Source organism: Saccopteryx bilineata, chromosome 1, assembly GCF_036850765.1.
Source record: "Saccopteryx bilineata isolate mSacBil1 chromosome 1, mSacBil1_pri_phased_curated, whole genome shotgun sequence".
NCBI lineage: Eukaryota > Metazoa > Chordata > Mammalia > Chiroptera > Emballonuridae > Saccopteryx > Saccopteryx bilineata.
Genome location: NC_089490.1, coordinates 74,641,015 through 74,663,078, shown reverse-complemented (window position 1 = coordinate 74,663,078; position 22,064 = coordinate 74,641,015). Strand labels below are relative to the sequence as shown.

Below are 22,064 nucleotides of genomic sequence, written 5' to 3'. Positions count from 1 at the left end.
ACATGGAGATATGAATATCTTTTCAAGTTAGTGCTTTTGTACTTTTAATAAATACCTAGAAGTGGAATTGCTGAGTCATATAGTAATTCTATTTTTAATTTTTTAAGGAAACTTCATACATTGGAAGCAACTTAACTGTCCATTAATAGATGAATGTGGGGTGTGGTCTATATGTGTACACACACACACACACACACACAGTGGAATATCAGCCATAAAAAAAGAATAAAATCTTACCATCTGCAAAAACGTGAATGGACCTAGAGGGAGGGTATTGTGCTAAGTGAAATAAGTCAGACAGAGAAAGATTAATATTATATGATTTCACTTATATGTAAAATCTCAAAAAACAAACGTACAAACAAAACAAAGTAAACTGACTCATAGACACAGAGAACAAACTGATGGTTGCCAGAGGGGAGAGGATGGGGAATCAGTAAAAATGGTGAAGGAGCCCTGGCCGGTTGGCTCAGCGGTAGAGCGTCGGCCTAGCGTGCGGAGGACCCGGGTTCGATTCCCCGCCAGGGCACACAGGAGAAGCGCCCATTTGCTTCTCCACCCCTCCGCCGCGCTTTCCTCTCTGTCTCTCTCTTCCCCTCCCGCAGCCAAGGCTCCATTGGAGCAAACATGGCCCAGGCGCTGGGGATGGCTCTGTGGCCTCTCCCCCAGGCGCTAGAGTGGCTCTGGTCGCAACATGGCCACACCCAGGATGGGCAGAGCATCGCCCCCTGGTGGGCAGAGCATCGCCCCATGGTGGGCGTGCTGGGTGGATCCCGGTCGGGCGCATGCGGGAGTCTGTCTGACTGTCTCTCCCTGTTTCCAGCTTCAGAAAAATGAAAGAAAAAAAAATGGTGAAGGAGTATAAAAGGTACAGATTTCCACTTATAAAATAAATCACAGAGATGTAATATACAGCTCAGGGAATATAGTAAATAATGTGTTGATAACTTTGTAAAGTAACAGGAGGTTACTGGACACCAGGTTACTGGTGATCATATCATAAGATATATAAATGTCAAATCACTATGTCATACACTAGAAATTAATATTATATTGTATGTCAACTATACTGTAAAAGAATGAATAAATTTTAAAAATAAATAAATGGATGGAAAAAATAAAATGAATTGTATTGAATTTTACAGAGTACTTTTTTCTGATTCTTTTAAACTGTAGTATAGTCCTGAAAATTTACTTTTCCACATTATTGGTTTTGAATCAGGTGCTGATACACAGCTATGTATCTACTTTTTCCTAAGGGCTATACAGTAAAATTTTATGCCTGTAGACATATGTCGTCACTTATAACTATTCACTTTCCCTGTTGTAACTCAATAGCAGCTATGGACAATATTTTTAAAAATTGATATGGCTGTGTTCCAATAAAATTTTATTTAAAAAACAGACATTTGGCACATAGTTTGCCAGCTCCTCCTGGCCAGTAATAGCCATTGTCTATCTTTGTTTAATATTTCTTATTTAAAATAAGAGTTTTTGTGATTATTTACCGATAGCATTTTTAAAATGAGATTCTAATTTAGTTGGGCAATTTTTCTTCTTTCCTTGGTTCTATTACATATTTATTTTTCTAACTTCTTGAATTAAATGCTTACTATTTACTTATTTATTATTTTCATATTTAGGTACTTAAGTATTTCAGGTATATTGCTAGAGAGCACAACTTTAGTCTTTCCTGTAAGTTTGTTGTGTGGTATTTTCATTAATGTTTAGACTTCTGCAATTTTAGTTTTTATTTATTTTTTGTGAAGAAAGCTAAGATATAGATAGATAGATAGATAGATAGATAGATAGAGAGTTGCATGTGTGTATTAGTTTAGATTAATTATTTTTAAGTTTTATACCTGGTCCATTCCACCATCACATCTCATCTGGAATGTTACATTAGAGTTACCTAACTGGTTTCTCCTTTCTCCAGCTCAAAAACTTTGACTGGCTTCCCATTTAATTCAGAACAAAAGCCAAAGTCTTTTTAATGGTTATCTTCAAACTCATGTCCCAAACTGAATTTTCTTCCAACTTTTCTAATGCCTACTCTAAGGCACAAGCATTGGCTCTCCTTCTCTCGTTTTCCTGTCATATATTCAGTGCACCAAGGCAACAATAAACAGTTCTAACACTTTCCTTCAAGTTCTATTCACTACCCTTTAATTCTTGGCTACTTTATAACCTACTTTATGTGCTGTTTTCCCTGCCTCCACCATCTCACTTGAATTGTCATTGTAGCCCCACAGCTGCTTATCCAGCCTCTGTTCTTAACAACTATAAAGTTACCTGTGTAAACATCAAATCTAATACAGTTTAGACTTTTTAATTGGCTCTATTTTCACCAATGCTTGGGACTATGTAAAACCTTACCCCAGTTCCTCTCAGCTTTATTTTCTTGCATTCACCCATACAAGCTGAACATAATGCCCTGTACTTTTTCCTTAGTTCCAGCCTCTAAACCTGTTTATCCCACTGTCTGCCTTCCGCACATATATCACCTATCCTTCAGTGCCCACTTCTTTGACAAGACTAGTAGATCACTGATTCATTCATTTAAGAAATGTATAGTAAGTACTAGCAATGCAGAAGACTCGACCAAGTGCTAGCAGTACAAACACAAGTACACCATAATGCCATTTCTCATTAAGTTTTAACTGTGTCCACATGCCTCTGTGAGAAACACACCATATTTTGTAGACATTATTTGAGTATATGTCTGTATTCCTCTCCTGTCTGAAGATAATCCTAAACTCAGATTTTGTCTTAAATTTCTTTGTATCAAGAAATTTTAAACAGTTATTTCTTATTTAAGTGACCTCCTCTTTGGTTCTTTATAGTACATTGTTTTTAAGTTAAACATATATTTACCATATGACCCAGCAATCCCATTTCTGATCTCTACTTTAGAGAAATTAAACTGTATGTACATACATGCAAATGAATGTTCACAGAGGCTGTATTTATAAATGCCAAAACTGGAAACAGCCCAAACAGCCCACCAGTGAGTGATTGGATAAACAAACTGTGATGTATTCATCCATACTGTGGAGTACTGGTCACCCATAAAAAGGAATAAACTATTGATAAAACAACTTGGGTGAATCTCAGAGACATCAAACTGAATGAAAGAAACCAATCTCAAAAGTTTATATACTATTTGATTCAACGTATATAGCATTCTTTTTTAAAATTAATTTTTAAAGGGAGAGAGAGAAAAAACAGCATTGATTTGTTGTTCCACTTATTTGTGCAATCATTGGTTCGTTCTTTCACATACCCTGACTGGGGATCAAATTGCATTCTTGATGTATTGTATCGGGACAGTACTCTAACCAACTGAGCCACCAGGCTAGGGCCTTATATATAAGGTGACCTAATGGAGGGCAGTCCTGCTTTTGTAAGTTCCATCCTCCCTTGAAAAGTGTCCTCCTATATGTCCTTCTTTTTATTATTGGAAGACTAATCTGTAAATGTCCATATTCGATCGATGCAGAGTCGATCCATTGTGTGTGATGTGACATATTTGTATTTGACATGACAATTCGTCAAGGATCAGTATCTAAATGAGTACTTTTTCTTAAAATTATTATTAAAAATTAATAGGCATGTAAACATAATTACAATATAAAATATTATAAATGTTTTTATTATGCATTTATCATATTATAATGTATTATTGTTGCAAAGAATAAAATGTTTCTTTTATTTATGTTTGGTTTTTTTTTTCATTTTTCTGAAGCTGGAAACAGGGAGAGACAGTCAGACAGACTCCCGCATGCACCCAACCGGGATCCACCCAGCACGCCCACCATGGGGCGATGCTCTGCCCACCAGGGGGCGATGCTCTGCCCCTCCGGGGCGTCGCCATGTTGTGACCAGAGCTACTCTAGCGCCTGAGGCAGCGGCCACAAAGCCATCCCCAGCGCCCGGGCCATGTTTGCTCCAATGGAGCCTTGGCTGCGGGAGGGGAAGAGAGACAGAGAGGAAAGCATGGCGGAGGGGTGGAGAAGCAAATGGGCGCTTCTCCTGTGTGCCCTGGCAGGGAATCGAACCTGGGTCCTCCGCACGCTAGGCCGACGCTCTACCACTGAGCCAACCAGCCAGGGCTATTTATGATTTTTTAAAATTTATTTTTGTCCTCCTTTTCATTGTAAAAAAAAGTTGGCCACCTTATTATATAGCATTCTTGAAGTAAGAAAACTGTAGGTCTAGAGAGATCAATGGTTGCCAGGGATTGTAGGTAGGTAGGATTTATATGAAGGACTTATTCAGAAGGCACTGTTTTGTATCCTGATATGATAGTGTTTACACAAAATTGAACATATGTTGAAATTCATATAACTGTACACCAAAAGTAGAAAAATAAATTTACTGTATGATAATTTTTTTAAAAGTAAGATTTCCAACACTATACATCCTAGGTCCTCATTCTCAAGATTTCTGGTTCATTTGTACTGTGATCTAGAACAGTGGTTTTCTTTTTTCTCTCTCTCTTTCTTTTTCTTAAGTGGGAAGCGGGAAGGCAGAGACAGACTCCCGCATGCACCCCGACCAGGATCCACCAGCATGCCCATTAGGGGCTCTGCCCATCTGGGGCTTGCTCTGTTGCTCAGTGACTGAGATATTTTAGTGCCTAAGGTGAGGCCATGAAGCCATCCTCATCATCTGGGGCCAGCTTGCTCCAATTGAGCCATGGCTGCAAGAGGAGAAGAGCTAGAAGGAAGAGGGGGAAGGGTGGAGAAGCAGATGGTTGCTTCTCCTTTGTGCCCTGACCGGAAATCTAACCTGGGACATCCACACTCCAGGACGACTCTCTACCACTGAACTAACTGGCCAGGACAAGGCAGTGGTTTTCAGCTGCCAGAAATTTTGTGCCAGTTCATGAAAGAGTTAACAACTCTACTGTTGTATGGAAATTATATACAATGACTATAGACCAGAGGTCCCCAAACTTTTTACACAGGGGACCAGTTCACTATCCCTCAGACCTTTGGAGGACTGCCACATACAGTGCTCCTCTCACTGACCACCAGTGAAAGAGGTGCCCCTTCAGGAAATGTGGCAGGGGGCCGGATAAATGGCCTCAGGGGGCCGCATGCGGTCCGTGGGCCGGCCGTAGTTTGGGGACGCCTGCTATAGACTATTGAAGACCGCTGCTCTAAGGCAGATCACAAATTGCAGATTCAAATTCAAAGAAAGTTAATAATACTCTTAGAGTCTATTTTAAGATCTTTGTCACTTCAGGTCTCTAATGAACCAGTAAAAAGAGCAGTGCACAGAATATTAGCAAGAATAGTGTCAAAGAGAAGTTACTCTTGCTGCCTCTTGTTTTTCACAGAGAACAAACTGGTTGAACCCACCTAGACAGGCACTATGTCAGTACTCCATGAGCTGCCTATTACCTTATAAGAATGCTCTTCACATATTTACATGTTTCCTGCTCTTAACTTGTTACTGTGTCATTGGTGTCACCAGCTAAGACCTACCTCAACTGGAGTTTGATGGAGGAATCTGCATTTATAACAAACATATCAGGATACCCCAGTGCAGGAGTCCACAGACCACGATTCACCTGAAACAAATAGCAGGCCAGCAGTATGATTTGTATAAAACATGTCATCCAACAATGTTTTTTTTGTTTCCTCTTAGCTCTGAGTGTTCATTCATGAATAGTAGAGAATAAATGGAATAGGTGAAATGTTTCTTCTCTCCCTATCCTTGGCCATGAAGTAGCTCTGTTATATCCTAGCAGATACTCCACAACAGACTTTATCCCAAATCATCACATACTCATGAGGTTGACAATCACAGTAACTCATGACTGAAAAGACAAAGGTTGTGGTAATATGTTCCAGATGTAATTAAATCATAAAGGGTATGTATAATATCTCTAAGAGGAAGACCAGTCTGCACAAAAACGAAATAAGAATAATAATCCTCTTGAAACATTAAGAAGATAGTCTTTTTGTGTATATGTGTATTTTTGCTTGAGGCTCTGTTGTGTAAAATAGAATCCCAAACTTAGTCTCAAATGTGTACGTTGTTATTTACTTGGCTGGCCACTAGATGGCGGGATGTTAATGTACTGCCATACATTTTATATTGGAAGTAGGTTTCATGGAGTTCTATTTTTCTTGGATTATTTTCTTATTTAATTTTTATTAAAGTATAAATTTACATTTTTAAGTGACCTTACAGATAATCAGTGTGACAGTCTGCACTGGAACCCCAGATCCCTGAAATCTCACTCCTTGCTGACATAAAAGTATGGAAAACTGTTTCAAAAGAAGCTATTGAAATGTTTATAATGAAAATTTCAGAGCAATAGCAAATAAACACAGGATGTGATACCTAAAAAGAAGCTTTGACTGTATCAACACTTATGTTAATCTAAAGTCTTTAATTTTGCAGAAAAATATTCTTCCATTTTATAGTGAGCCTTCAGTGAATTTTTTAATATCTGCTTTACCACTTATACAGACTGCAGAGAAGTGGACCAGATCCCACATCTGAGCTCAGAATAGATTAAAGAACAGACACCAGAAGTGAAGTTAGTATATTCAAGGTAGATATAAAGTTGAGCTATGACAAGTGCCCATGCCCTCCCATGAAAGGTCGCCAGGAACACAACTGTGGGTGAACACAGTAGGTTTACTGTCAGTGCTGTGAGAAAGAATTCATCCTGTTTGAAACCGTGGGGCATCTCAGTAAGAGGGGGAAAGGCTTCCAAAGCACTGGGTCTGGAATAGTATCACCCTGAGGAAGTGTCAATTGGTCAGAAAGGGGACATAAGGAAAAAGTTGGTCCTTGTGCCTGGCTAGGTGTGGTTAGTGGATGAGAATGGTTTCTGTAGGGCTTTGCATTGTAAGGGCTCTGGCCTCTGCTCTGAGTGAGATGGAAGCCACTGAGATTTATGCTTACTTTAACAGAGTTTTAGAAGGATAGGGAATAGGTAATATTGACTGCAAGAACAGGACACCCACATGAAAAAGATACTTGCTTTTAACTTTCTTTTAGATGTTGTGTCATGTTCAGGATTACATACTTTTTTAAATAGATGAAATATAATTTTAATAATTTTGTATAAAGCATTATATACTAATACTTAAGACCTTAAGATGCTTAAAAATAATTTTATGCTTTTTGATAAACTCATTCAACAGGAAAGCTAAAAAACAATAACTTTCATATGCTAAAAACTTCTGTGTTTTGTTTATATCTACTCTAGGTGCAAAAGTCAAGAAATAAGCAAGTACGAGAATTATTCCCAGATGGTTTCAGTATTCATCATGCAGGAATGCTTCGGCAAGACAGAAATTTGGTTGAAAACTTGTTTTCCAATGGGCATATCAAAGTCCTAGTTTGTACAGCCACATTAGCCTGGGGTGTCAATCTTCCAGCCCATGCTGTTATTATTAAGGTAAGAGCTTGCCTGCCTTTGCACATGTATTTGTGGTATCTTAGAACAAACCTGTAGATTAATTTATTTAGAAAAATATTGTGATTTAGCTGCTTCACTGGCTTTGAAAGTTATTTATATAAGGTCAGAATTACTTTCTTCAAAAGAATCTAGTCTATATTGTGGAAATTTAACTCTATCACAGATGATGAAAGGATTAAAGTACACTTTTGAGATCTTGCCGTATTTGCCTATTTCAGTACTCAGCTCATCAGGATTATATTTGTGTGTGTTTATGTAAATTTTTATTAACTTTTCCTCATCTAGGGAACACAGATATATGCTGCAAAAAGAGGCTCCTTTGTTGACCTTGGCATATTAGATGTCATGCAGATATTTGGTCGAGCTGGAAGACCACAATTTGACAGATTTGGGGAAGGAATCATCATAACAACACATGATAAACTCAGCCATTACCTCACTTTGCTCACTCAACAAAACCCAATTGAGAGTCAGTTTCTGGAAAGCCTTGCAGATAACCTAAATGCAGAGGTAAGATAAGAGGTAATGAGGTAAAGGTTGGCAAAGAATCATTAGCTGCAAGAATGACTAAGTAAAATGAAGGTTGAGTTGGTTGCTATTTTGAAATATTTAGGACAATAGCTTATACCATTATACAGTCTTAAAACACAATGAAATGAATGGCAATATTATAGATTAGTTGAGTGGTACAGAATGCAAATGATAACTGATAAGAACTCATTTCTAAAAGACTATATACTTTTACATTACAAGATTTTTTTTATAGGGCAAAAATCTAAAGCTGTGCAAATCAAGGGGAAAATAATTACAACTACTATATTTGTATTATACCTTTACAAGGTTTTCATGAAGTATTTATTTTTATTTATTGATTTGAGAGAGAGAAGGGAAAGAGAGAGAAACAAACAGGAACATTTATCTTTTCCTGTATGTGCCCTGACCAGGTACCAAACTGGCAACCTTTGCTCTGTGCTTCCAGACAATGCTCTAACCATCAAGCCATCCAGCCAGGGCTTTTATGAAGTTTCTTTTAAGGTGTTACAAGGTTTATTAAGCTCTTTCATCAGATCATTTGATTAACTTGGTTATGCAAAATATGATTGCTCAGCTATTAGAATTTATTTCATATGTGTACATGTGTACTGCATTAAGGTTTAAATAGCAGACCCTGGGAGCCTAGTAAATAAGCATTCTTAATTTTAAGAGTTTAGATGTCAGCCATTCAAATGCAGTTTACTGTTTTCATGACATTTTAAATTATTACTCTAGCATTCAACCCTTTCCTACTTCTCTTTTTTTACTTTTAAAGATGACTCAAATAATTTTTGAAAGTAGGAGGGATATAAATATTAAAGATGAATAAATGAAATATTTACTATCAAATATTACTTGTAGTGTACAGGTCCTATACCAGTTACTTCTTAAACACCATATAGAAATTTCACTTACATTCTATTGATGTTATTTGTAAGTCTTTTTAGAGGATGAAAAACATACTCACTCTGCAGCCCCCTCTGTTAAGGAGCATATAGTGCAAAGGGGAGAAAAAGATCCAGCCCCTCCCCCCAATACCCACAGTGCAGTATGTTGGGAAGTAATAAGTTCTGTAGAAAGACAAAGTATTCTGGGCCACAGGCGTCAGGAGAGGCTTTGCTCATGAGGGTGGTAAAACTTGACTGGGACCAGAAAGATAGATAAGGTTTGGAGTATCTTGGTTGGAAGATCTGGTTGCAAGTTAGAAAAAGTCATGAAAGATGCTAGTTTCTAGTAGTATAATTAGAAGAAAATGGAAAAGATTAGGAAGTAAATTTTGCCTCCAAAGAAAATAATATAGCTCAATCTCAATCCTCATTACCTACTATGATTGCATGGGTTAAATAAGTAGGTCTTTGGTCTTGGGTCAACAGTGTCTGTGGTGGAAAAGTCTAATGTACAAAGATAGTAATGGAGGCAGGTAACTGAGGACCTGCTAAGTGCCTGAGATTCCATTGTGTGTTTTTTGTATATTCTACCACCCTCTCAATATTCCTGCCAAGTGGATAGGGTTGTCCTCAGAGAGATATATAACTGACCCAGAGGTCATTCAGTTACTAATTTTTGGAAGTGGTATTTAAACTCAGGACTGTGTAGCTCCAAACATAGTCTTTTCATTATAGTCTACATGTCTGCTATATTAAATATAGTAAGCTAAAGGTGAATACTTTTCTCTATATTAATACCTACCATTTGCCGTCTTCTGAGACCAGGAATAAACATTTTCCAAATTGATGGTCATAATTTCTCTGACTTACAATAAAAATCAAGGTTATTTTTTGAAAATTTTCTAGAAAAGCATATCAAGGAAGACTATATCTTCATAAAGTTAAAATACTGTTCTCAATAGCTTTTTATAAGGTGGTAAAGTAAGCACAAGGTGGTGATGTTATTATGCAGAAGACACAAGGTGAGTAAAATACTGCTCGTATCCTCAAGGAACTCTTTTTCTTAGGAACTATTAAGTGCCATTAGTGAAACTATTTAGTCAAGTCCTGAGAAATTAAAAATTGTAGTCCATAGAATCACCTCATACTCATAAAGTACTTGTTAAGTATCTCATTTTCAGAAATGTCAACTGTAACCATTAATTCCACGTAATGCCATAAATGGTATTCAAATAATAAAATATATATATACCTTTAAATTTTGGGGTAATATAGTGAAGTATAGCTATATTTTTTTTTTTTTTTTTTTGTATTTTTCTGAAGCTGGAAACGGGGAGAGACAGACTCCCGCATGTGCCCGACCAGGATCCACCCGGCATGCCCACCAGGGGGCGATGCTCTGCCCACCAGGGGGTGATGCTCTGCCCCTCCGGGGCATCGCTCCTTTGCGACCAGAGCCACTCCAGGGCCTGGGGCAGAGGCCAAGGAGCCATCCCCAGCTCCGGGGCCATCTCTGCTCCATTGGAGCCTCGCTGTGGGAGGGGAAGAGAGAGACAGAGAGGAAGGAGAGGAGGGGGAGGAGTGGAGAAGCAAATGGGCGCTTCTCCTGTGTGCCCTGGCCGGGAATCGAACCTGGGACTTCTGCATGCCAGGCTGACGCTCTACCACTGAGCCAACCGGCCAGGGCCAGTAAAGCTATTTTTTAATGTATAAAGTTTCTTTCTCATATTTTGGTCTACTAGACTATTTCCCAATTAAAGTAAAATTTCTCCTTAAGGAAGCAAACTTCCATAAATTGTATTTTGAGTGTGAAATTAAATTTGGTAATCTGTGGAAATCAAGTGTGAAATTAGTTTATAAAAGGAATGTGTGCTGTGTCCTGAAGGTAATGGATTTTTAAGTCTTTAGAGTCCTGCAATCTTTGCAGGACTATACAGGGGCAGTGAGCAGCATAAAGGTCATGTTGGATTAGTCGTGTTGTTTCTACTAATATCTTTGATAACATGAATATCAATTCTAACCACTAGTTTAGAAGAACTAGAGAAAGTATTATATTTAATGCAAATATTTTATGAGGCATCTTTGTTGATTGATCCCTAATAGGGCTGGACTCTCTAATGCTAATACCAAAAGTCATTAATCGCAGCCCTCTATAAAGCTACTTAATTTTGTGCTGAGAGAAAAGCTAAAGTCAGTTTGGGGCTTAAAATTTATTCATCAGAGCTTGACTGAGCGGTGGCGCAGTGGATAGAGCATCGGACTTGGGATGTGGAAGACCCAGGTTCGAGACCCCGAGGTCACCAGCTTGAGCGAGGGCTCATCTGGTTTGAGCAAAGCTCACCAGTTGGACCCAAGGTCACTGGCTCGAGCAAGAGGTTACTCGGTCTGCTGAGGGCCCGCGGTCAAGGCATATATGAGAAAGCAATCAATGAACAACTAAGGTGTTGCAACGCGCAATGAAAAACTAATGATTGATGCTTCTCATCTCTCTCCATTTCTGTCTGTGTGTCCCTGTCTATCCCTCTCTCTGACTCACTCTCTGTCTCTGTAAAAAAAAAATAAATAAATAAAAATTAAAATATGTTACCCTTTCTATATATCTATTTATACATTCTTTATATTGAGTCCCATCTGTCTTGCTGGACATGGATTTAAGGGCACCTCCACAGTCTGCCCAACTGTCCCTGTCTGGCTCTGATTACTCTCCAACACAAATCTTACTCTACTCACTTCAGCTACAAAGTCCTAATTTTACTGTTTCTAAAATAGGGATAATGGATCGTTGTGAAAATTTTACAAATGCCTGTGCCAAGTTGGTATTCAGTAAAAGATTGTATCATCATTAGCGGTTAGTCCCTTTATATTCAGCTCTGCTAATACTACTGCCAGCGCTCACATTTTAGTTGAATAAATAATATAAATGAATGGTAGCATAAATGGTTTTTATGCAGTAAGAGATTTTATGTATACATATACTCATGATGATTATATTTGCTTTAGTTTTTATATGATTTCAACCAATTAAATATACAAGTAAGCAATTAAGTTTAAAGACTTACGTTTAAATAGGTAAGTTAGGTATAAAGTGATAACTTTGAGTCTTCTAAGTTCCCAAATTTGGGGTAGATTTTTTTACCTCTTTTAAAGAATTCTTAAATACATATTATGTGCTAGACATAATAGTGATGGTTTCATATATGTCATCTTAATTAGTTATATGTGTCTTATCTACAAGATTAGGGAACTTTTTGAGACCTTGAACCATGCTCTATTTATTATCATATCCATTGTGCTTTATGTGATATAGTCTTGTACTGGCTTACTATATAATTATTGAGGTGAATGGTTAAATTTCAAAGAAATACTGAACAATACTCATTTATATAATAAAAGGCTCCTATACTAAATAGCCACTAGGTGACAGCAAAATTTACAGGTAAATTTTAATTTTTGTCACTAGGTGGCACTCTAGGATTAATCTCAAAATATGATGCACTATCATAAATTTCCATTCCTTTTTCTGAATAGTCTTTTTGTTTTTGATGAACATGTGGAAGACTTGTGATACTTGAACCAATCTTGGATACCTGCCTCCTCCTTTCTTTTTAATCTTATCATTAGGGGCAACAGATAATTGTTCATGTTAATTTATTCAGTCTGATTTTGAAAATAACAGAATTATTTTTACAAAATTTTCTATCCTTAGAAGTTGCATGGTAGTATTTTAAAATAGTGATAGGTTATGAGGGAATTAACAAAATTTTGGCCGTCAAATAATAGAATCACAAATGAAGGACCCTACTAAAGTAGTTTCCTTTATCTAAGCAGACTAGAAAATATTTAACTGTCTTACTTGAAAGTATGTATTTAGGAAGTGTGCAACTCCTTCATTGGCTAAATTTTAGTTTTTGTTACTCTTTATTTCATGGGAAATCGTTCAGTTCATGTTTTAGAAAAATGTATATATTTGCTTCTATTGTGGATGGTTGAATCATTTATAAATATGCTACTGAAAGTATATTTTTTCTAGCTTTATGAAGATGTAATTGACATGACATTATCTAAGTTTAAAGTGTTCAGTTTGATAAATTGATACATGTATATATTTTGAAAGTTTTACCACAGCAGTTAGTAAACAAACACATCCTTCACTTCACATAATAACCATTTTGTTGTTATGATGAGAACATTAAAGCTCTGCTTTCATAGCAACTTTCAAATATACAGTACAGACTAACCATAGCATCATGCTGCACATTAGATCCACAGAACTTATTCTTTTAAAACTAAAAATTTTTATACTTTGACAATCTCCCCATTTTCCCCATCCCCAATCCCTGGCAACCACCATTCCATTCTCTGTTTCCATGAATGTTATGTTTTTAAATTCTGCGTATAAGTGAGATCATACACTATTTATCTTTCTGTGCCTGACTTATTTTAACTTAGTGTAAATTTAAAAGTAAATAGTCAGTATCTGCCTTATTATTATTATTACTTTGGGCCATTTCTCTATTCAGTGGCATAGTATAATATAATTTTATAATGATATTGATATATTACTGTAGACTTTCTTCAACTAACTAAAGATAGCTAAGGAAATGTATTTTTAACAAAACTTTTCATGTCATTCTGCGTTAAGATCATTTTCTAACAATTTTGTTCTCTTTATTATACAGATATTATGTGCTATTGCGTTTTTAAATTAACTTTTGGTTTTATTAAATTACTACATGTGTAATAAAGTGCTATATTAATTTTGTATTTCTTTTTCAATATAATCTAAAGAATTACCAAATGATTATAATTCAAATGTATAAATATCTACTTTTTTCTTAGATTGTTTTAAGTTTATCAATAAAAATTTTAAACCATTTTTATTCTTATATGATTTTAAGTGTAAGTATATTAATATATATAAACCCCAATAAAATCTGCATGGTTATAGTAGAAGTGATTGTATTTTCCCTTGTATTTATATTGTATATTTATACTAGGCATTCTACAAATGGATGTGTTTAGAGGTAAAAGCTAATGTGCCCTCTTGTTTTGGTAATGCCAACACAAAATCACAATAATGAAGGATAGAATTAGCAATGTTATATTGTTTTGATTGTGGTACATTTGCATTTAAAATTTCAGTGGTGTGATTATATAAAATGAAACCAATAGAAAAAGGATGCAAGAAGAAAAATGAATAACAAAAACTCCACTTACAGAAAAATATTCAAATGCCATACTATTGAGTAAGTTTAGTTTTGGAAAAGAGCATTTCTAATGTACTGTTCCCAATTAAATGAGGCAGGACTGATTTTAATTAATTGGAGAAGTGTTATGCCCAGTAATCATGCTATAGCTTTTAATTACAGCATAATGATGTATTTTCAAAACTTAACTTTTGACTAAGTCATTTTTGATATACTGTTTATATTCAACTTTGAAGGATTAGTTTAACTTTTGTTATATTTCTGATTTGCAGATTGCTCTGGGAACAGTTACTAATGTGGAAGAAGCAGTGAAGTGGATAAGTTACACTTATCTTTATGTACGGATGAGAGCAAATCCATTAGTATATGGCATCAGTCACAAAGCTTATCAGGTAGAAAACTGATTTAAAAAAAAATGAAATCAAACCTTCTTTTTAGTTCTGTAATCCTTTCATGGTATGAGGATAAATATTTGCTCCTTCTGCCTCATCTGAAAAGAGTTACATAGCTGGAAGAAAAACAAAGAGCTTTAATCATTTTTAGAAAATACTAAGGAAAATTATATCTGCCCCATGCAATTATTTTACTTGACTTACTGTGTCTCTTTTCCCACCGACACCAATAAGCTAATCTTTACATTGTCATCATTTATTATTTAGATATATTTCCACTTGATATGAATATTTTGCTGTGTTTTTTTTTTTCCTTTTTATTGCCCTTATTGGAATGACACTGGTTAACAAAATTATACAGGTTTCAAGTGCACACTTCCACAACACATCCCTGTACACTGTAATGTGTATGCCCCACTCCAAGTCAAGACTCTGTCCATCACCATTTATCCCCACTGTACCCTCCTCCACGTCCTCCCATCCCCCCTGCAGTCACCATACTGTGGTCAGTGTTTCTGAGTTTTTTCTTCTTTGCTCAATCCCTTCACTCTCCCCCACCCAGCATGCTAATCCTCCCAACAGCAGTCATCATGCTTTCTATCTATGAGTCTGTCACTATTTTGCTTTAATTCATTTTATTAGATTCCACATATGAGTCAAATCATATGGTACTTGTCTTTCTGACTGGCTTATATATTTTTCTGTGATTTTTTTAAAAAGTAAGGTAAATCTAGTTTTTGGAATACTCCAGACATGAGGTAACTTATGGACCACTTTTAAAAATAGGCTTATGTTATATGAAATTTGTCCTCTTATCAAGTCCTTCAAAGCCCTTATTCCTAAATTTAAAGAAAGCATTGATGAATATCTTAATAGTTTGGAGGCTGGGACCAGATCTGTACACATAGACTGAGAATGAGATGCGTGTGGTAGCAGCTATTCTATGAGTTGTGTGGTCCACATGGCTTACAGATTCTGTGAGACCTGGTCTTTTCTTCAGAACTCTGCTCTATACACTGTAAATGCTTCCTAATTGCAGATAGAATCCAGTTGTTGTCTAATGAAAACATTATTTTACCGTCGTCATATGGGTCTTTACTAGTGTTAATTCAGAATTAGCAAAGAAGCTGAATTTAACTTAGAATTACAGTTTTCATGCAGTAGCTAATAACTTTATTTTATTTATGTATTCTGTTGTGTTATCAAACCAGTTGCCATTCTTATTTTTGTTTATATTGTTTTCCTTTTACTCTACAGCAAGTGTGATCATGGAGAAATTAAAACCTAAGACTTAGGAGGAAAAAAAATAAGAAAAATACCAGTAACCACTAATTCTGAAGCTGCTAATCTGAAGTCATTTAAGTTTTTATACTTAGGTGTACTGTAATTGGGATTTAACTACCTTTCTTCTCAGTTAAAATATATGCTATTTTTCAAATGCATATCTTCTTTTACAGATGATTTCCTCAGTTATAAAATGTAGATGCACTGTAACCTGTAAACCTTAAAATTTTGAAGAATATGACTAGCTATTTTCTTTACAAATACGGGCTTTGTGAAAATACCATAGTCAATGGCACTATGAAAATATACTGAAGGGGTAAAAGAAAACAAAACACAACATGTATTTTCATGGGTTGTGCCATCCAAATTCTGTGCACAAGATAAAAAAGACATCAGTTGATTTTTAAGTACAAAGTTAATATCAGAAATCATTTTTGTGTAATTTTCTAGTACAAGGAAGTGAATCTTTTTCTTCTGAGATACATTGTTTTACGACCTTCACAGTTCAGAGGATCTTACCTTTCTATTTTTTTAAACTTATGTTTTCATTTTCTTACTCAATATGAATTTGTAACCACTATACTCCTGTGAACTAATACAGATAATGCAGTGTAAAGTATTTATAATGGCTTAGAAATATGTGATTAATAAAATGTTTTTATAAGATGAACCTGATACATACTTTGTATCACTTGTAGCAAATATTTATATTTGCTAATAAGATTCTTGACTCTATCTTCTTTTCCTATTCAGTTCATTTTCATTTGCCTCATTTTTCTGATTTTTTAGAAATTTAAATGTTATATTCTATTTTATTGCTCATGACCAGAGAGTGATCTTTAGGACCTGGCGCATGCTCATGTGTGTGTACATACATTCATTCACACACACACATCACATAGCAAGAATATTTGTTACTAAATGTTCTTTTTTCTTAGAAAATATCTGATATAATAGTTTCAAACCTGTTCAAAATTTATTGTTACTTTATTTTACTCTTTGTTTTATTATTATAAGGGAAAATGATATTTTCCATCAGCTGTTGTGAAAAGTGCTAGAACACTAAAACCATACTTTTGAAAAGATAACATGTGCATTTATTTTTGAATACTTTCACTATGACAGAGGAAAGCATTCTCACTATCGTTTCTCCAAATACTGATAAAGTAAGAACGCGTTATCATAATCTAAAATCTGTTTATTTTAGTGTGGGAGGGAGAAGACAATGATATTTTTCTTATAGCTGATTTCTAATCTTTATAATCTTAAAGGTTATGAGACCGTGAGAATTTTAGATTATATAATATTACTTTCTGAAGATAATATGCAGAATGATAATTTTAATGAATTTTATAGCTTCATTTTATTCAAACCAAATAAATTTTGGTTTATTTGATTAATTTAATAGAATAAAATATTTTATAGTTATGTCCTAAATTTATAAATATGTACCTCTTTAAAAATTGTAATAAAAATTGTAACTAAAATATTAACAAAAATTTTAACTTTCATTAGTAGGTGTATGTAACAGAGTAAAGAAAAGTGATGAATATTTAAAGAAATATTAAAGTGTTTATTTATTTTTTTTCTTGTAGATTGACCCATTGTTAGCAAAGCATCGGGAACAGTTGGTCATTGAGGTTGGACGAAAACTAGACAAAGCTAGGATGATTCGTTTTGAGGAGCGAACTGGATATTTTTCCTCTACTGATTTGGGTAGAACAGCCAGCCACTACTATATTAAATACAACACCATTGAGGTATTAACTGAGTGGAACAAATACAATAATGCGTTTACTATTAGATACAAATACTTTCTAGATGTCAAAATATAGGATTAATACAAAAGAACAAAAGCTGTTAATAGAACAAAATGCTTGTAACATGAATTCAATAACACACTCAGGAAAGACAAGAAAAAAAGTAAGACTTTAAATATTAAGGATCCCCTTACCTCCTGTTTAGTGAGTGTATCCCAAGCAGTAGACACACCAAAGCCTAAACAGTTGAGCGTGTTGGTGAGACCTATGGAAGGAGTGCCTGCATGATATTAAGTGGGAAGTGAGGCCTTAATGATATCCTTGAGTAAAAAGTTAAAAATTAATTATAGGTATGGATAAACACTGACTAAGGAAGAGTTAGAAAAACTAGTAAAATTATCAGTCAACCTGCCTGTACCACGTGGGCAGTTTAAGAGATTTTCAAAGAGAATTTTGACTACATACTTGTAGCTTTGCCTGTTGCCTTTTAACAGTGTTACGTAAGCCCAGGTGCCACTATGATATTTACATTGGAAAGAGAACATGCATGTCTTTATGTGTACTTGTGTGTATTTGCATGCGCATACATATAGGAAAACTTAACAGTGATTACTGTGAGAGAAGGACTTAAGTTTGAAGAGAGGAGGATGGATTAAAATGAATTGTTACCTTTTCTTCTTCTTATAGAGAGAAAGGTTAGATTTTTTTTCTTATTCATTTTTATTTTGTATATAAAATTGTTTTTAAATCCCAGTGTTAATAGAAATCACTGAAGTGAAATTTCTTCAGAAATACAAAAACCCAGCCCTATATGAAATCTATGTTTTGTACTTATTTTAAAGCATGTGCTTATGCATGTAACAGGTTTCAGAACCACCTTCATGTGCTTACTAGCTTTTCCTCACCTTTCCCCAAATAAACCATTTGTATAGTACTTTAGGTTTCTTTGGAGTCTTTTAAGATACATTACCTCACCACTGTGATATGGTGGTTTCTCAAAACATTTTCCTTAGCCCTCTACTGCTTCCATCACCTACACACATCTACGCATCTTGTCCATTAAGTGACCTTTCTCATTAGTTCACCTGGTAGTGTGTTGGCACCAAACGATGGTATATCTGAAGCCTCTTCACAGCTCTCTCAGGCGCTATAGCCTTTCTTCACCTTTGTTTTTATTCTATATGGTCATTTACTGATCAGTTTCTTCCCAGTTTCCTGAATTATTTTATAACTTCACTAGTAATATTGTGGTATTGTCACCATAATCTTCAGGTTACATATTTTTATTTATTCTTTTCTGAGTTTATATGCTATATGATCAGCTTAAATTTGGTGAATGGTATGTTTTCATATGCCCATGCTGAAAATAAGCCAAGACGATAGTGTTATGTTGAACATTTTTTTAGCTATCTAATGTAGGTTTTGTTAACTGATTTTATTGCTCGTTTTGCTTCTAAAGAAAGATCTTCTCTATTTAATTATATTCTAGAAATATATTTTAGTATCTGGTAAAGCAGTGATTTGGAATAGTATGTCACAGACATCATAACTCTGCAATGTCTAGGACTCAAATGTTCTTTAAGAATGTGTGATTTATAGTCACGTTTTTAATTTAAAATATTTTACTGGACCTTCTATTTTAATCAAATATAACACTTACTTTGGTAGACCTTCAATGAACTCTTTGATGCTCACAAAACAGAAAGTGATATCCTTGCTATAGTCTCCAAAGCTGAAGAATTTGATCAAATCAAGGTAAGATTACTTTAAGATTGAATCAAAAGCATATAACATATATGTATTCATTCATTTCTAAATGCTTCTAAGTAATTGTTATTCCTGATACAATATAAGCCATATGGCACTTCACATTTGGAGTACCAGCAATGTTCTTCCATTTATCAACAGTGTCCACTATCCTAAATTGTGATACTGTGTCATACCTGACATCAATCTTTGTCCTCTATTGCAAATCAAATATAATTTAAGTAGGTTTTGCAATAAAGAAACTATCAAAGAATATAGTACAGTATGTAGATTTTGGTTTATTTGCAATGTAAAGTTCACCAAAGAAAATCTGAAGGACATGCATGATTCAAATTTAGATATGAATATTTCTGTGCCTGTATTATAATTTAATCTTATTAACAGTGAAAACTTTAATACTTTGAATCATAGTACTTCACAGCTTTAAGCTATGAATGTGTTATACCATATAAAAATATATGACTGTAATGAATGCATTTAAAGATAATTCAAGTTTGCCTTAATCCATTTGGGCAGAGGCTTTACTCTGGTCAAATAAAAAATGAAATCTCATCAATTGACGGATAGTGAGGTCAGAAGATTTAATTTTTGTGGCATATCAAATTTTTATATGTCAATGGCAACTTTAATATTGGTGATGAATAATAAAATGTAGTTGTGTCAGCCTCAGGATAATTTCTTATTGTATGTTATTAGCTACCTGTGTTGAGTGAAAAGAAATGGAAACTTTTTTAAAACATGCAATGAATATGGTTTGATTTCAATATGAAAAATTTCAATAAATCAACCCAAATAATCCTATAAAAACGTTGATTCTTCCAGGTCAGAGAAGAGGAAATAGAGGAGTTAGATGCCTTATTAAGCAATTTCTGTGAACTCTCAGCACCTGGAGGTGTAGAGAACAGTTATGGGAAAATAAATATCCTACTTCAAACTTATATCAGCCGAGGCGAGATGGACAGTTTCTCCCTTATATCAGATTCTGCATATGTTGCACAGGTGAGAGTATTACTCCCTTTCCATTTTCCCCCTTGTTTAGAGACTCAGGAATTAATGTATGCTATACTGTGAATAGATTGCATTATGACCAAATTATGCTACCAAACTACTATTTTATCTTAGAACTGGTTTTGTTTAATTTGTACAGCGTTTATGCCATCTTACAATTAGATCAGGAATGGGGATGAAATTCCTGGGTTAGTTTTGCTCTTTAATATTGCTATTTTTATTTTTATTTCAAATATAAAAACTATTCTACATATCCTATGTTTGTGACTTTTTTTCCTAAGGCTTAATATAGAAAAAGTATTTTGTGTTAAATTATAATAGTTATGAATACTCAGTAGTGCTTTAATATAACTATAAACATGAAATATTTACAACCATGAACCGAGATATATTGGTAAATAATTTGATGAAATGCAGTAACTTAAACAATATAACCAAGATACAAGGTAATGATTCCATTTATTACATAAAGTAAATGTGAATGCTGTGGAAACTTATTTTCTTTTTTGTATCTTAGATAACATGTTTCTGCCAAAGTTATATCTATTCTCTAAACCCTATAGCTTCTGTAGGAACCATTGTTTCTAACTTCTTTTGTTTATCTGAAAAAAATATATCTTTATTTTCTATTTTCTAATGATTTTATATGGAAATAGTTAATGACTTACTAAAATGTAAAGCTTTACTAGGTCCTAGAAGAATAATCTGGCCATATTACTGCTAGATTCAAGATTATGAAGATATTATCAGATATACAAATTTCTTTAAAATATAATATTTAGTGTTTGTTCATTATTCATGCCCAGAAAGTCAATATCAGAACATTAAGGATATATCTCAGAGCATCCCTAGTTTTTCTTAAATAGCTGATATGGGTTTATCACCCTTGAATGCATTAGATTAAATTTTGTTGAGTTTATTTATATTTTAAGTATAAGCCATCAGTAGTTTCACAAGCACACTCTCAGCTCTGTAAAATGGTTCTCTATTTCTGAAACTTTAGCAGCACCTAAAAGAAATATTTGGCTCGAGTTTCCTCCTATGGTTTTATAAAGAAGCCACGATTTAGCTTCCTTAAACTACATGTACATGTCAGAGACTTTGATCATTATTTCTATACAATTTATATCATTCCAGATAAAATATCTGGTTTGTGTCTTGTCACATGGAATTTTCCTTCCATTTCTTTTGACTTTGAGGAAACAACTGTGGGTTCTCAAATATAAAAATTACATACTTTCAAACACAGCTGGGAAAATTAGCCTGGCAGTTTTTCACAGGAATAACTGGGAAGATTTAGGAAAACCTATTTGATAGACTTTAAGAGTCAAGATGCTCATTTTATTTATCATTCTCTGGACCTAATAAGAGCCAACCTCTCATTGTTAATGAGGATCAGAACTGTCCTCATACTTCTAAATACCATTTTTGTTCTTAAATTTCTAATACTGAAACAAAATTGTCTATTTGTCAAAACACAATACACATTTTATACAAAATGTAAAACTAAAGTCCATAACTCTTATGATCATAATTTCAAGCCGGATCATCTGTTTGCTATTTAAAATCTTTACTCTTTTTCATCTCTTTTTGTCATTCTGACCAGATTTAACATTCTTCATTTTCAAATACAGATATCATTAGATATTATAAGGTGTCACCAAGTTGATAATTTTAAAAAGTCTTCAAAAAAGCAATCAGCAAAGTTAATGATAGAGGGAAGAGGGAAGAAGGCAAAACAAATGGAAACTAACTGTAGAGGTGTGAAAAAGTCTTCA

General features: G+C 34.6%; 1 protein-coding gene across 1 annotated transcript in view; it reads left to right on the top strand.

Moving 5' to 3' along the window:
* The window catches only part of ASCC3 (activating signal cointegrator 1 complex subunit 3), a 353,954-nt gene that overhangs the window by 183,926 nt on the left and 147,964 nt on the right, over positions 1-22,064 (top strand). The window contains exons 15-20 of the mRNA XM_066254466.1: positions 7,235-7,426; positions 7,733-7,957; positions 14,348-14,467; positions 17,347-17,511; positions 19,180-19,266; positions 20,101-20,277. Coding sequence (XP_066110563.1) covers positions 7,235-7,426; positions 7,733-7,957; positions 14,348-14,467; positions 17,347-17,511; positions 19,180-19,266; positions 20,101-20,277 — 966 coding nt within the window. The remainder of the gene's footprint in view (positions 1-7,234; positions 7,427-7,732; positions 7,958-14,347; positions 14,468-17,346; positions 17,512-19,179; positions 19,267-20,100; positions 20,278-22,064) is intronic.